Below are 15599 nucleotides of genomic sequence, written 5' to 3' on the forward strand. Positions count from 1 at the left end.
AGTCCAACTCTCACATCCATACATGACCACTGGAAAAAACCAGCTTGACCAGACGGACCTTTGTTGGCAAAGTAATGTCTCTGCTTTATATGCTGTCTAGGTTGGTCATAACTTTCCTTCCAAGGAGTAAGCATCTTTTGATTTCATGGCTGCAATCACCATCTGCAGTGATTTTGGAGCCCAAAAAATAAAACTGACACTGTTTCCACTGTCTCCCCATCTATTTCCCATGAAGTGATGGGACAAGATGCCATGATCTTAGTTTTCTGAATGTTAAGCTTTAAGCCAACTTTTCACTCTCCTCTCACTTCATCAAGAGGCTTTTCAGAGTTCCTCTTCACTTTCTGCCAAAAGGTGGTGTCATCTGCATATTTGAGGTTATTGATATTTCCCGGCAATCTTGATTCAGTTTGTGCTTCTTCCAGCCAGCATTTCTCATGATGTACTCTGCATTAAGTTAAACAAGCAGGGTGATATATCAGCCTTGACGTACTCCTTTTCCTATCTGGAACCAGTCTGTTGTTCCATGTCCAGTTCTAACTGTTGCTTCCTGACCTGCATACAGGTTTCTCAAGAGGCAGGTCAGGTGGTCTGGTATTCCCATCTCTTTCAGAATTTTCCACAGTTTATTGTGATCCACAAAGTCGAATGCTTTGGTGTAGTCAATAAAGCAGAAATAGATGTTTTTCTAGAACTCTCTTGCTTTTTCGATGATCCCTTAAATGCATGGCTATTCATTCTCAGAAGGCATGCTGAATACTTTGCATGATAAGAAAAGATATGACCACAGACTCAAGAGGCAATACTTTACAGCAAAATTAAACAGTCCCTTAGTTAGCTGTGTGGCCCTGAGTACGCTCTTCTGTTTTAAGTACTTAAATTCTAAAATAGTTATTTTAAAAAATTGTTAAAAGTTAATAAAAAAGTCACCTTAAAATTTTGTTAGAAAGATAAATGATACTGCACATGCAAAAAACTTAGTATATTCCTAACACCAGAACCAGTACACAGTAAATAAAATGCAATGCAAAAACTGCATTAAAAAGACAAAAACAAAAAACCTACTCTCTTTAATAAAAATCAGGTCATTCCTCCTAATCAAACTAACAAGCTTTTGCACAGCAAACAAAACCATCAACAAAATGAGAAGACAACCTATGGACTGGGAGAAAACATTTGCAAACAATGAGACTGACGGGGGCTTAACTTCTCCCCACAAAAAAGCAATCAAAAGATAGGCAGAAGACCTAAATAAGTACTTCTCCAAGGAAGACAAACAGATGAAAAGGAACATGAAAAGATGCTCCAAATCGCCAATTATTAGAAAAAAGGAAATCAAAATTATAATGAGGTGTCACCTCATACAAGTCAGAAGGGCCATCATCAAAAACTTTACAAGTAAGAAATGTTGGAGAGGGTGTGGAGAAAAGGGAATTCTCTTAAACTATTTGTGGGAATGTAAATCGGTGCAGCCACTAAAGAAATAGTATGAAGTTTAGTTTCCTTAAAAAAACTAAAAAAAGAACTACCATATGATTCAGCAATCTCGCTCCTGGGTAAGTAGCTGGAAAAGATTAAAACTCTAACTCAAAAAAGATAAATGCATCCCAATGTTCATAGCAGCACTATTTACAACATCCAAAATATGGAAGTAACCTCAAAGTCCATCGACAGACAAATGAATAAAGATGATGTGGTATACATACCTCCTAACTGTTGGTGGGAATGTAATTTGGTAAAGCCAGTTTGGAAAACAGTATGGAGGTTCTGCAGAAACTAAAAACAGGATTACTATAGGATCCAGCAATCCCACTCTGGACAAAACTATCATTCAAAAAGATATATGAACCAGTATGTTCACAGCAGCACTGTTCACAACAGCCAAAACACAGAAACAACCTGAATGTCCATCAGCAGCTGAATGGATAAAGATGTGGTCCACATATACAACGGAATACTACTCAGGCATAAATAAAAACAAGACAGTGCCATCTGCAGTAACTTGGATACAACTAGAGATTATCATGGGCTTCCCAAGTGGCTCAGATGGTAAAGAATCAGGTTCCAATGCAGGAGACCCAGGTTCGATACCAGGGTTGGGACAATCCCCTGGAGAAGGGAATGGCAACCCACTCCAGTATTCTTGCCTGGAGAACTCCATGGACAGAGAAGCCTGAGAGACCACAGTTCATGGAATCACACAGAGTCAGATGAGTGACTGAGTGACTAACACTTTCAGTTTCATACTAAGTGAGGTAAGTCAGAAAAAGAAAGACGGATACCATATGGTATCACTTATATATGGAATCTAAAATATGGCACAAATGAACTTATCTATGAAACAGAAACAGACTCACAGACAAAGAGAACAGATGTGGTGGGGGGTGGGGAGAGACGGACTGGGAATCTGGGGTTGGCAGATGCAAACTATTACATTCAGAATGGATAAGCAACAGGGTCCTAAAGTATAGTACAGGGAACTATACTCAATATCTGTGATAAATCATAACAGAAAAGAATACAAAAAAGAATATATATATGTGTATCACTGATTCACTGTGCTGTACAGCGAGATTGGCACAATACTGTATACCAACTATACTTCAACCAAAAAAAAAATCATAAAAAAATAAAGATGTGGTACATGTATACAATTGAATATTATTCAGCCAAAAAAAAAAGAATGAAATATTGCCATTTGTAGCAATATGGATGGACCTAAAGACCTAAAGATTATCATACTAAGTGAAGTCAGACAGAAAAAAAACAAATATATGAAGGAAAAATTAGCTTTGCTGGATATATTAAGATAGAATATATACCAATACAGCCTCTCTCAAGGGGTTTTCAAAGGCAATTATGACTATATAAAATTTTTGCCTTACATGATGACTGTGGACTGTTAATTCAAGGGGTGCCACTTCACTGAGCTACACTGAGAGACCACAATAGTTCCAAGTCGATCTTTCAGTATCTGTTCCTTCCTTAGGAGAGCATAGAGGTCAAAGGATAGCATATTAAGTCAAAGAACATGATTCTCATTATTTTTAAGGTCTTTTTTTTTTTTTAAAGGTCTAAATACATGCTACCAAACTGTCTTCCATAAAGCATAATGGGCTTACTTCATCTTCCTTACCCATATCCCCCATTCCATATGATCCCACTTAAACAAATTTTTTTTTCTTTTTGGCCATGTTGCACAGCGTATGGAATCTTAAGTTCCCAGCCCAGGGACTGAAACTGTGCCCCAGCAGTTGAGAGTTGTCAAGTCCTCATTACCAGACTGCCAAGGAATTCCTTGTGTAGTTTTTTCAAACTAGGTTAGAAGTTATATCAAAACTTTGCTCTTTCGCCTATCTCTGATTCCCCTAATATCTATCTTTTGTTTCAGCTTCTGCCCTGCCCTGATTAAAGAAACTAAAGAACTCAACAGAAAAAAGTATATTATTTTAAAATTAGTGTTTATTTCCTGTTAATTACATGCATCTCTTTTAGCTAGATTAATACTTGGTTTGTAATTCATTTCATTAAAAAAATCCTTTCTTAATATTCCTGTTCTTAAAGTTTGACTCCTGTCTTAATTACTGACTCAAATGTCATGGTCAAAGGTAACCAAAAATTGTTTCTTCTGAAAGTAAGTACGTCCCTGTTGTGTGAGTTTTGGTCTCTGGTCTCTGTATCACTAAATATTTGAATTCTTCAATTTGTTCTACAAGTCAGTTTATAGGAAATTTTTATCTTGTTGGCTTATACCCCTTTTACATTTTGGGGTTTTTTTCTTTCTTTTTTAAGGAAAATTACTTAAAAATCTCCCATTTTACTACATTTACCTTTTTCCAATGGAACTGTTAAATCAAAGGAGTGTTAAGGACACACCAAATAGTCAGTTGTGAAATCTTAGGATGATACTCTCAAAAACATTTCAAACTAATTCAATGCTCATTAAGAGAGGGAATGCTCGCTTTTTAAAAAATGCTCATTTTAAAGGAACCCGTATCTCTCTACTACTCTTGGCACATATCTAGGAAGAAACTTCTGCTCCACTCCCAAGGAAGGAGCTGAATCAGAGGACACTTCTGTGTCCTTCTACCCTTCACCTTTTCATCCTCATGCAAGTCTCTAATCTATCAAATGAAAACGATGAGGCTGTGACATTCAGTTAGCTAACACCGCTATAAAGAAAGCAACCATGTTGTATGTTCAGGGGACAAGGACAGAGGTGCGCCTCTTGACTGTTTATTCACTTCAGTTCAGTTCAGTGGCTCAGTCGTGTCGGACTCTTTGGGACCCCATGAATCATAGCACGCCAGGCCTCCCTGTCCATCACCAACTCGTGGAATCCACCCAAACCCATGTCCATTGAGTGGGTGATGCCATCCAACCATCTCATCCTCTGTCTTCCCCTTCTCCTCTTGCCCTCAATCTTTCCCAGCATCAGGGTCTTTTCAAATGAGTCAGCTCTTTGCATCAGGTGGCCAAAGTTCACTTCAGAGCCTCAAATGTTTTTGAAAAATCTGATAAATAACCTCATACCAAACTACTCTATCACAGGTGAAGAATACTCCCTAACAAAGTCAGGCCAAAGTTTTTAACATGCTACCTCATCAGCAGGAACTTTTATAAAACAAAACTGTGTATTTAAATGCAGAGAATAAGATATGTTTACTGTATTTACTTCTCAGTGGGAGAGAATCAGATGAAATATAAAAATAATTCTGACATACAGAATATAATTCTGTATTTTTAAAATGAGTATATATTCATACTTACATTGATAACAAAAGAAAAATAAGTTACTTTAAAACTTAAAATACTTACTGTGTAATTGAATTTTGAACACTCTTTTCATTTAAAGTCATTCCAGGAGGTGGGTCATTTTGCAAAGCCAACAGTTCTTTCTGTAGTCGTTTCTAAAAAAAAAAAAAAAGTATCATTTGTACTTTTTTTTCTTACAACATAATATCCTTGTAGTCATACAGTCTGAAATCCCTGATTAAATTTCCTCCAAATGCTTGTGCCTTTTCCTTTATAAACCCCTTACATCTATATATTTTACATGCCTGACTCTCTAATTTTTTATTGCTTTCCTATAATTCACAATTTTTAAATTATTTCTAAATATATTTGTAACCATTGATACTATAAGATAGTTACCAAGTTATAAGGTTATAAATGCTTAAAAGTTTTAGCAGGGCTTCCTTTGATGGTTTTCAATGATAAAAATCATAGTTTTCCATAACTCTTAAAGAATGCATCATTTCAGACAAATAGGTTTTCCAGAAGAACTATAGAAAACGTCTTTTGAAAAAGTTTAAAATAATTTAAATTTACAGCTATTTGTTTTCTTAAAATAGTATCATCCACATATGATTTAATCTTTCAACACCAGGATATAATATATCAGAGCCTGAGATTACATAAAGTTATTTATTCACACACTAGATGCCCTGAAATGGCTATGTATTTGCATTCTTTTTTGTATAGCTTTTACTGTTCAATTCTTCCCTTATTATGATCATTCGACATTCTTTTTCAGGACACAACAAAGCAAAACAAAAACCACAACAGTCCATAATTTATCGGTTTAAAAGCAAAATAACCAATGTTTTTAGAAGTGCATGCAACATTATAAAGATTCCTAATGAACATTTTTTTTTGGATTAAAGTACACAAGCAGGACTTCCTTGGTGGTCCAGTGGTTAAGAATCAGCCTGCCAGTGCAGGGAACATGGGTTTGATCCTTGCCCCAGGGAGATCCCACATGCTGTGGGGCAACTAAGCCCATGTGCCACCACTACTGAGCCTGTGCACCCTAGAGTCCACGCCCCACAAGATAATCCACCAAAATGAGAAGCCTGCGCACCGCGAGAGAAAGCCTGAGCGCAGCAATGAAGACCAGCACAGCCACTAATTAATTAAAAGCTTGTTTAAAAATAAATAAAATTGTACACAGTAAGTGTTCAGAAAAAAAAAAAGCACACGAGCATGGATTCCTATTCAGAACTTCAAACAACTCTACTTAAAAGCTAGTTTCTGATTTTTCAAAACAGTGGAATATCACTATCAATACAGCAATGTTTGTAGTTTTCTAGATCTTTTCAATTCATAGCATCTTTTAATAAGCCTACCAACATCTAACACCTCTACAGATTAGGAAACTCCTCCCTTTTTTGTTGAGAATCAATAGCTCTTTTAATTGGCGAAAGTGAAAACTTTTCCTCAAATGATACAATGCCAAAATTGCTAGCAACAATGAAAATAAGATATTAACTGTAATTTCTGACCTCAGTTGCCTTCCAAAATGCAAAATTACAAACTGAACATTAGTTTAGAAAATTTTTAATTATCGAAAACATAGAACTAAAGCTGCCTAAACAACGTTTTGAATAAAGAATGTATATATTTGTGAAAAGTGTCTGTGTAGAAGAGGGTTTTTTTAATTTACTTCAGTCAACAGGGGCTTCCCTGGTGGCTCAAGACTGTAAAGAATCTGCCTGCAGTGCAGGAGACCTGGGTTCGATCCCTGGGTCAGGAAGATCCCCTGGAGATGGAAATGGCAACCCACTCCAGTACTCGTGCCTGGGAAATCCCAGGGACAGAGGGGCCTGGCAGGTTATATATAGTTCATGTGGTTGCAAAGAATCAGACAGGACTGTGCAATTAACACTTTTCACTTTCAATTAAAGTCAACAAATCCTGTAGGTTCTGTGATTAAGTCAATTTTCAAAAACACTAGACTGGGGGAAAAAAAAAGGGTTTTGCTTTTTTTTTAAAAGCAGGAATTCTCAGATATACTAACTTGCATGACGACTCTCTAAGGGGAGGAAGATAACATACAGCTTTCCAAAGTAATGGAATCCTCTCAGTGTAGGGCATCTTGGGAAAGTCTTGTTTCAATGACCACAGTTTGGGAAACAATGCTGTGGAAATCCTCCAGACCTTCAGAACTTCACATAAGACAGGGAAGACAGCCCTTGTCACTGAATCAGGATACAAAAGAAGGTCAATTTGCATAAACAGCTACCAAAAGAAACAGGATACAAAGGCAAGCTAAGAAGAATTGCATTGGTGTAATTATCCCTAAAAGACGTGATCAGTACTGAAGAAAAAGAAAAGCTTTTCCCACCCCGATACTACTACTTATATGTCCACAAAGAAAGGGGCCCCGTGGTAGCCGAACTCCAAGAGAATCTCCAAGTAACTGCTTCCTGGTAGTCACATCCTCCCACCCAGTACCAGAGTTGGTCAGTGTAACCAATACAATACAGCAGAAAGGAAGGTGTGTCACTCCCAAGATTAGGTTATAAAAGATTGTGATTTATGTCTTGGTTGTTCTCTCTAGAATCACTTGCCATACTGTGAACAACCCAATTCAGAGGTCAGCAGGGTAAGGTTAGGGCCTCCTGCCAATAACCACACGTCATTTGGAAGAACCTCCAATCTGGAATCTCCAATTCCAGCCAAGATTTCAGACAACTGCCGCCGGGGCCAATATTTTGCCTGCAAACTCAAACAAGAACCATCCAACTCTTTGGAATTACAAGGTATTATAAGTGTTTTTTCTTTCAAACATCACATGTTTTTTCAAACATTTCAAGACATTCGCTGGAGCGTGTTTTTTAACGGAGGACGTGGAGTCACTACATTAAAAGACAAGCCATGCCAGCCCCTTACTGTCTCTGCTACCAGGCAATAAACTACCTCGCACATCCGTATTTCTGCAGTAGAAAGACAAATCAGGACTAACATGGGGGAGAGGTGTTAATGAGTACTTACTAAACACACTAATAAAAACTAATGATTCACCCGTGTACTAAAAAAAAAAAAAAAAAAAAAGATAAGGTAGAAGGTCAAACAGTGTATTTGGTAGGCTCACAAAAACAGGGAATTCACTCTTAGGTGTATCCTTCCCATAACAATAATTCATTAGAGGGGACAGGAAGTGTTTTTGAGTAAGCAAACAGTTTCCTCAACGATCCTCTGGCTCTTCTAAAAAACTGGTTCTAAGAACCCTGACTATGAGCACAGAAGTTAAAAAAGGAGGACTTAAAGAGTTCAATGTAAAAATAAATGAAAATTCATACTCCAGGATGTGAAGAACTAGTGTAACTGTTTAGAAATCATACCAAGCAGCATCTATCAACAGAAAGCTATTACCACATGAGGAAGCATTCACCTCCTAATTTTGAAGACTAAGTGTTAAAAGTAGATGTGAAATACCTGCATTAGGACTGAACTCTAGCAAAGCCAAAGATACCACCAGCTCATTAGACCATCAGGACAACACTGGCTGCTTCCCTAGACAGCGGTGAAAATAATAGCCTCGAACTGAGGTAACAGGAGACAACTGGAAAATATCTGCAGAAGGTAACTAAAGAAGCAGAACTACCCACAAACCACTGAGGGCTGAGGGGGCTGAAAAGCTGACAGTTCCAAAGGTTCACAGCCAAATATCACCCTGTCTGTCCCTGAATCGGAGAGGTATGAGAAAAGTAATTACACATATTACAAATGTATCATGGTTCTCTGAATCTGAGACACATCATCAATTGTATTATTTTATGTAACACTAAGAAAGGAAAATGGCTACCAATTAAACAACACCACTCCACTGACATATCTTGATTTCAGACATGTTAAAGTAGGGAGGAATATGTGTATTCAAAATTGTTAATAAAGGTCTGACTTCCCTAACTGTTAAGTATCAGAACTACTTGAAGAGTAAAAATTAATTTTGAGTAAATTTAATATGCCTAAAATGATTCTTCTCTCAATATTTAACATATACCCCACGATGCATGATCTCAGTCGATCTGTAAATTTGCACTTTATTCCCAGACTGCATGAAATACAAGCACACCTGTGCTCCAAGGCAGAAAGACCAGGCAGGCCCACAATTTAAATGTTTAAGAGCATCCCAAATCTAGAATAACCTAAACATTCTATCTAGCCCTCATGTGTGTTGGCTCAAGTCTAGAAAACTCAGAGGAATTTGAGCTTTTCTAAGAGATCCAAACGGTTTATACACCCACTGTGAAAGATCCTGATATATCTAAATACTATGGGAAAAAAAAAATGATTTAATGCTTTCAGAACTGGCATAGCTGTCCAGTGGCTCTACAAGTCTAGACAGCACCCTCCTTTCTCTCCTTCCTTATGAATCAAATGAATCAAAGTGATATGAATCCACCGCTATTTACTACTTTGGGGGGTAAGAAAACCACTGACAAATTTTGGAGCTAACTACTGTCAACGACAAGACACTGGGAAGCACCACACAACGGAATGCCATTCCCGTACGTCATAATACCGCGGCTGAGGAGCTCCAGGCCACTGCAACAGCGAGGATGCGTCACCCTGCACTTAAGACAGGGTGACAGAAGCTCAGTTCCTAAACCTTTTTCCCACTTCAGTGCTGTGAGGTATTATTCCTGAGAGTCACTCTCCCCTAGAGCTGGGGCTTACTACAGGTCCAGGGAAGTATTTGTGTAACATGAAAAGGCGGCCAGGAGCTTAACACCCGCTCTTCTCCACTACCACCACTCCAAGAATCACTACAGCAGCTGTTTCACCACAGGTCAAGCGTGGGACAGAAGAGCCCAAAGGAGTTAAACAGATACCAACACTATGCCTTTTGGCCTTATGAGACTTAAAGACCTTGAAAAGCTCAAGCCGCAGTTTTTATACAATAGAGTAAAAGCAACTGAAAGATCCATTTAAAAACTGTAATCAGGACTTCGCTGTTGGTACAGTAGGTAGGAATCCACCTGACAGTGTAGGGGACACAGGTATGACCCCTGGTTCGGGAAGATTCTACATGCTGCAGAGCAACTAAGCCCTCAGGCCACAACTACTGAGCCTGTGCTCTGCAACTAGAGAAACCACAGCCACGAGAAGCTCACGCACAGCAACAAAGAAGAGCCCCCACTCGCCACAACTAGAGAAAGTCCATGCACAGGAATGAAGATCCAGTACAATCAAAAATAATGAAAAAAAAAAAAAAACAAAAAACAACACTGCAATTGCTGTGAGAACTTCCTGGCAGTCCAGTGGTTAGCACTCCATGCTTCTACTCAGGAGGCACAGGTTGTTGACTCTCTCATCAGGGAACTAAGATCCTGCATGCAGTGTGGCATGGCAAAAAAAAAAAAAACTGTAATCACTATATTCTAATCAGCCCTATTCCATTTTCCCCAACTGATATTATCAATGCCCATCCCAGTATAGACCCATAATGTTAAACCAAGTTTGAATATGCCATGTGCTTCCCTGGTATAACCAGGGAATGAGATATAAAGGATAAAAATGAACACTTTTAAATATAAAAAAATTTTATATGAATGTAGTAAAACTCTAAACTCTAATACAGATCCCTGACACTATGTGTACTGAAAATAATTTAACCTGTTAATAATGATTACTGTGACAGCCTCAGACAACAGTGAGGTCTACAAGCCCACCTGACCCTTCAGCATATAGTTAAGTAGACTGACAGCCCCAGTTCTCACATTTTAAACTGTCATCTGCTCTTTGATTGTCAATAATTTTTCATAATACTTAACCTCTAATCACAGAAATTCTCTTTCTCTTTTACTTGCTGTTTCCCACTTTGGAGCCGCAAACTCCCTTAGCAAGCAAAAGGGTTTACTTTCTTTGGTGACTACGTCACATTTTTTTTTGGTATAACAAATGCCAACTAATCTTCAGTGACAGCATTAACACTGACTAACATTTGTTGCTTCATTTGCTCTTAAACCAGACTATACTCCCTTGCTGAGACTAACTGGAGAAATTAGGAACAAGTTTACCAAGTCCTCATAAAAATGAAAAGCACAGCCCAGTAATTAACAGGTCCACAGACCACACTGTGAAGCATGGTCCTAAGACAGTAAGTTTCATCCCAATGAGGCCATCTTTGCCTCTTCAGCTCCTGATCATTTTCAGAAATGCTTGTGCTTTATTAGTTCAAGTTTTTGCTTTTTCAGACAGCTGAGGATGATGGGTATTACTGTATAAAAAAATTATCACTATAGTTGTTTGATAGTGAACAACACTGTTCAAGTTGAGGAATACCACACTCAATGAAATGCTCTGAGCAAACAAAGGACTATTTTAAATAGCATCCCAAAAAGTTCATTCATATATAAAACAGCTCAGCTTCTAAACTAATGGATTTGTGTTAAGTATTATCCAACACTAATACATGTTGAAATCAAGGTACAAAATATTTAAATGATACTCTGACATTATCAATCAAAACCAGAAGAGAATATATCCCTCTTAGATACTAAAAATGACAATATATTATCAATGGACAAACTGACAAGATCCCTGGCTGTGTAAAGCTTAAACTCTAGTGAAGGAAGAGACAGTAAATAAATAGTTAAAAAGTACATGTGTGGTAATATTAAAATATGACAAAAAATGGAGCAAGTTAAGGCACTGGAGAGTTAGGCCTCACATCTTGTTAAATTTTATTTAAAAGTGACATTTTGAGAAACTAAACAGTTGAAATCCTTATTTAGGATAGGAAGAAATACAAACTAAAGGGGGGAAAACATTAAAAATGTGGAGATATATGACAATGATTGCTAATCCAACTGTACCTAAAATGCCCAACATGTTTTCTCTAATTTCATCTAACAATCAACTAAAGGTGGAAAATAAACAATAGGAGGGTATGACGGAAAAAAATTAGAACACCATACACATTAATATGGCACAGCAGTAAAGCATCCACTTGCAATGCAGGAGAGGAGGGTTCAATTCCTGGGTCAGGAAGACCTCCTGGAGGAGGAAATGGCAACTCACTCAGGTATTCTTGCTTGGGAAATCCCATGGACAGAGAAGCTTGGCGGGCTACAGTCCATGGGGTTGCAAAAGAGTCAGACACGACTTAGTGACTAAACAACATATTAATATCATTACACTAATAAATTACTACTTCTTGTAACAATATTAAACAATTACAACATTTTTCTTTTTTTCAAATGAAAAAGGGTGAGCAGACACAGCACTGAAATGATTTTACCTTATTTAAAAATTAGGTAGAATTTGTTTCGTGCAAATTAAGAAAATACTTCCTTTCCTAAGTATAATATACTTCTACAGCTCTTAATTCTAACATTTATTTATTGAAACTTCCCCCCTTTTAGGAAATGGGTAGTCTTCAACAAATCAAGGTGTTCACTCTTATTTTAAAATTAATATTTTGGGGAATTCTCTGTCAGTCCAGTGGTTAGGGCTGCCAAGGGCCTGAGTGTGATCCCTGGTTGGGAAATTGGGATCCCACTTGTCACCGAACAACGAAGCTCACACGGCAACTCCTGAGCACGAGGGCCACAGCTAGAGAGTCCGCATATGGCAGTGAAAGATTCTGCAGGACACAGTGAAAGATCCCTCGTGCAGCGCCGAAGACCTCACACAGCCAGATAAATAAATAAAAAGACTAAACATATTTCTAGCACAATGCAGATACTCTAAATACTTCCACAGAAAACAAAAATCAAATGAATGCAGGAACTTTGAAATATTCAAAAGGATCAGGGCTGGATTTCATTTTGGAGTTCTCTACCAAATCCAAGGGGTGCAAGACCAAGAAATATGGAATCTCTCAGAAGACCTGCATAAAACTATGATCCCTCAAACTAATAGTGAATAAGATAAAGGGCACAGAAAGAGATAACAATGAAATCTGCCTGTTCAGAACTTAGCAATGGCTAGAGGAAGAAAAAAAATGTCTCCCATTAAATGTCTGAATCTCAAGCAGATACCCACATGGCTCTGTCTGAATTCCCACAGAGAACCTAAGGCAAGAATTTAATCAAGTGGTCAAGGAAGTAACGCCCCAGGCAATAGGCAGAAACAAACAAAATATCCTGGGGAATATAAAATTCTAACCACTGAGGCAACATTTCTTTTTTCAGAATCTAGAAACTTAAAAAAGTAATAAGACCCAAGTGAGAAGCTGTTCAGAAGAAACAGCATAAAATACCTGATGCAATAAAGATTTTTCTAGCTGGAAAAGCACTATATCCCCAATTAATTTACTTTATGTTCTTGTAGCATTTATATAACTGTAAGCAACTCTAAGGTAGAGATTACTATTTACCTTTGTAATCCTAGCATTCAAAACTGTATGTGCTCAGTCACTCATATCCGACTCTTTGCAACCCCATGGACTATAGTCCGCCTGGCTCCTCTATCCATGGAATTTTTCATGCAAGAATATTGGAGTGGGTTGCCATTTCCTCCTCCAGGGGATCTTCTGAACACAGGAACTGAACCTGCATCTCCTGCATTGGCAGATGGATTCTGTATTACTGTGCCACAAAACTGCCTGACACATAACGCTTTCCCTCAGTAAACATTTTTTTTTAATTAATAAGGATGCTGACTGCTTCACTGTATGCAAAATCCAGAAACAATATAGGTGCCTATCAATAATTATACAAATTGCAGCATACAGAAGTAAGATTACACAACCATTAGGCTTCCCAGATGGCTCAGTGGTAAGGAATCCATCTGCCAATGCAGGAGACTTAAGAGATGTGGGTTTGACCCTTGAGGCTGAAAGATCCCCTGGAGAAGGAAACGTCAACTGGCTCCAGTATTGTTGTCTGGAAAATTCCATGGACAGAGGAGCCGAATGGGCTACAACTCATGGAGTTGTAAACAGTCAGACACAACTCAGCACACATAAGCACACACACAATCATTAAGAATGATGTGGGACTTAACTAGTGGTCCAGTGGTTAAGAATCCACCTGCCAATGTAGGGGATATGGGTTTTATCCCTGATCTGGGAAGATCCCACAAGCTGGGGGTCAACTAACCCTGTGAGCCCCAACTACTGAGCCCCCACTCTAGAGCCTGTGCTCTGCAATAAGAGAAGCCACCTCCATGAGAAGCCCAAGCACTGCAACGAAGAGTAATCCCCAATCTCTGCCAATAGAGAAAGCCTGCAAACAGCAATGAAGATCCAGAACAGCCAAAAATAGATGAATAAATAACTTTTTTAAAAGCTATGTCTTTAAAAAAAAAAAAAGAATAATGTGGATTTCTGTGTACTAACACAAACAGAAGAATCCCAAAACATACTGAAATGGAAAAAAGCAAGCCTCAAAAATACATGTAATTTCTTTATATTAAAACAAAAGCAAGAGTTATACAAACATCATATAAATGAATATGGAAAAGACCAGAAGCAAGCACATCCAACCATTTTATAGTAGTTCCCTCCTAGCAGTATAAATAGAGAAGTGGATACCCATGTTTGCACTACATACTTTTATATATATATATTTATATACATATATACTTATATACACCATCACTTCAAGGCAAATAGATAGGGGAAAAGCAGAAACAGTGACAGACTTTATTTTCATGGGCTCCAAAATCACTGCAGATGGTGACTGCAACTACAAAATTAAAAAAGACACTTGCTCCTTGGAAGAAAAGCCATGACAAACCTAGAGAGCATATTAAAAAGCAAAGACATCACGTTGCCAACAAAGTCAAAAGTCAAAGCTACGGTTTTTCCAGTAGTCACGCACAGATGTTGAGAGTTGGACCATAAAGAAGGCTGAGAATGGAAGAATCGATGTTTTCAAATTGTGGCATTGGAGAAGACTCTTGAGAATCCCTTGGACAGCACTAAGATCAAACCAGTCAATCCTAAAGGAAATCAACCCTGAATATTCACTGGAAGGATGGATGCTGAAGCTCCAATACTGTGGCCACCTGATGTGATGAAACTAACTCACTGGAAAAGACCTTGATGCTGGGAAAGACTGAAGGCAAAAGAAAACAGGGGCCAGCAGAGGATGAGATGGTGGATGATATCACTGACTGAATAAACATGAGTTTAAGCCAACTCCAGGAGATAGTGAAGGACAGGAAAGCTTGGAGTACTGTAGTTCATGGGTCGCAAAGCTGGACACGACTTAGCAACTGAACAACAAACAAGAATAACATTAAAAAATGAGTAACTTCTTTAGTTAAAAGATAAAAGTTAAATGGATGGTGAAAATATATAGTTTCTGTGATTTTTAAAAGACATAACTAAAACGTAAGGTCAAAGAAAGGTTCAAAATCAAAGGACAGAAAAAAGACACCAGATCAAAAGTTGATATAGCTGCACTAGTATCAAGTAAAATTGACTTTAAGACCAAAAATACTAACAGATTTTTAAAAAACAAACTACATAATGATAAAAGGTTCAGTTCATCAAAAGTGTAATTATATCCAACTTAGCTTCAAAAACAAAAGGAAAATTAACAAATCTACCTTCATAGTAGGAGATTTTATTAACATCTCTCCAAGTAATAGAGACAAAAAAGCCTGTAAACTATTTTTGCCAGACTCCCCTGTCTTCCACTTTGCCAACAGAAGGTACTGGGGGTGGGGGTGGGGTGGGGAACGACACAAGACAAAAGTAGAAGAAAAATGCCATTTCCCCTCCCATTCTTTCCTGGTCTGATACACCCAAGTGAATGAGTCTCCTCCTACTGAAGTCAAGACCAGGCAGGGGAAGAACCAGGAGTGTGCGCGGTTCTACGAAGCAGCAGGAACTCGCACCAGTGTCTCCAGCAGCT

At 38.1% G+C, this 15599-nt stretch overlaps 1 protein-coding gene across 2 annotated transcripts in view; it reads right to left on the minus strand.

The window, feature by feature from the left end:
- The window catches only part of UBE2W (ubiquitin conjugating enzyme E2 W), a 66530-nt gene that overhangs the window by 31622 nt on the left and 19309 nt on the right, over window positions 1-15599 (minus strand). For both annotated transcript variants that reach the window (XM_043483343.1, XM_043483342.1), the window contains exon 2: window positions 4819-4910. In XM_043483343.1, the coding sequence (XP_043339278.1) occupies window positions 4819-4910 (92 nt within the window). The remainder of the gene's footprint in view (window positions 1-4818; window positions 4911-15599) is intronic.

The sequence above is a fragment of the Cervus canadensis genome, chromosome 12 (assembly GCF_019320065.1).
Source record: "Cervus canadensis isolate Bull #8, Minnesota chromosome 12, ASM1932006v1, whole genome shotgun sequence".
Lineage (NCBI taxonomy): Eukaryota > Metazoa > Chordata > Mammalia > Artiodactyla > Cervidae > Cervus > Cervus canadensis.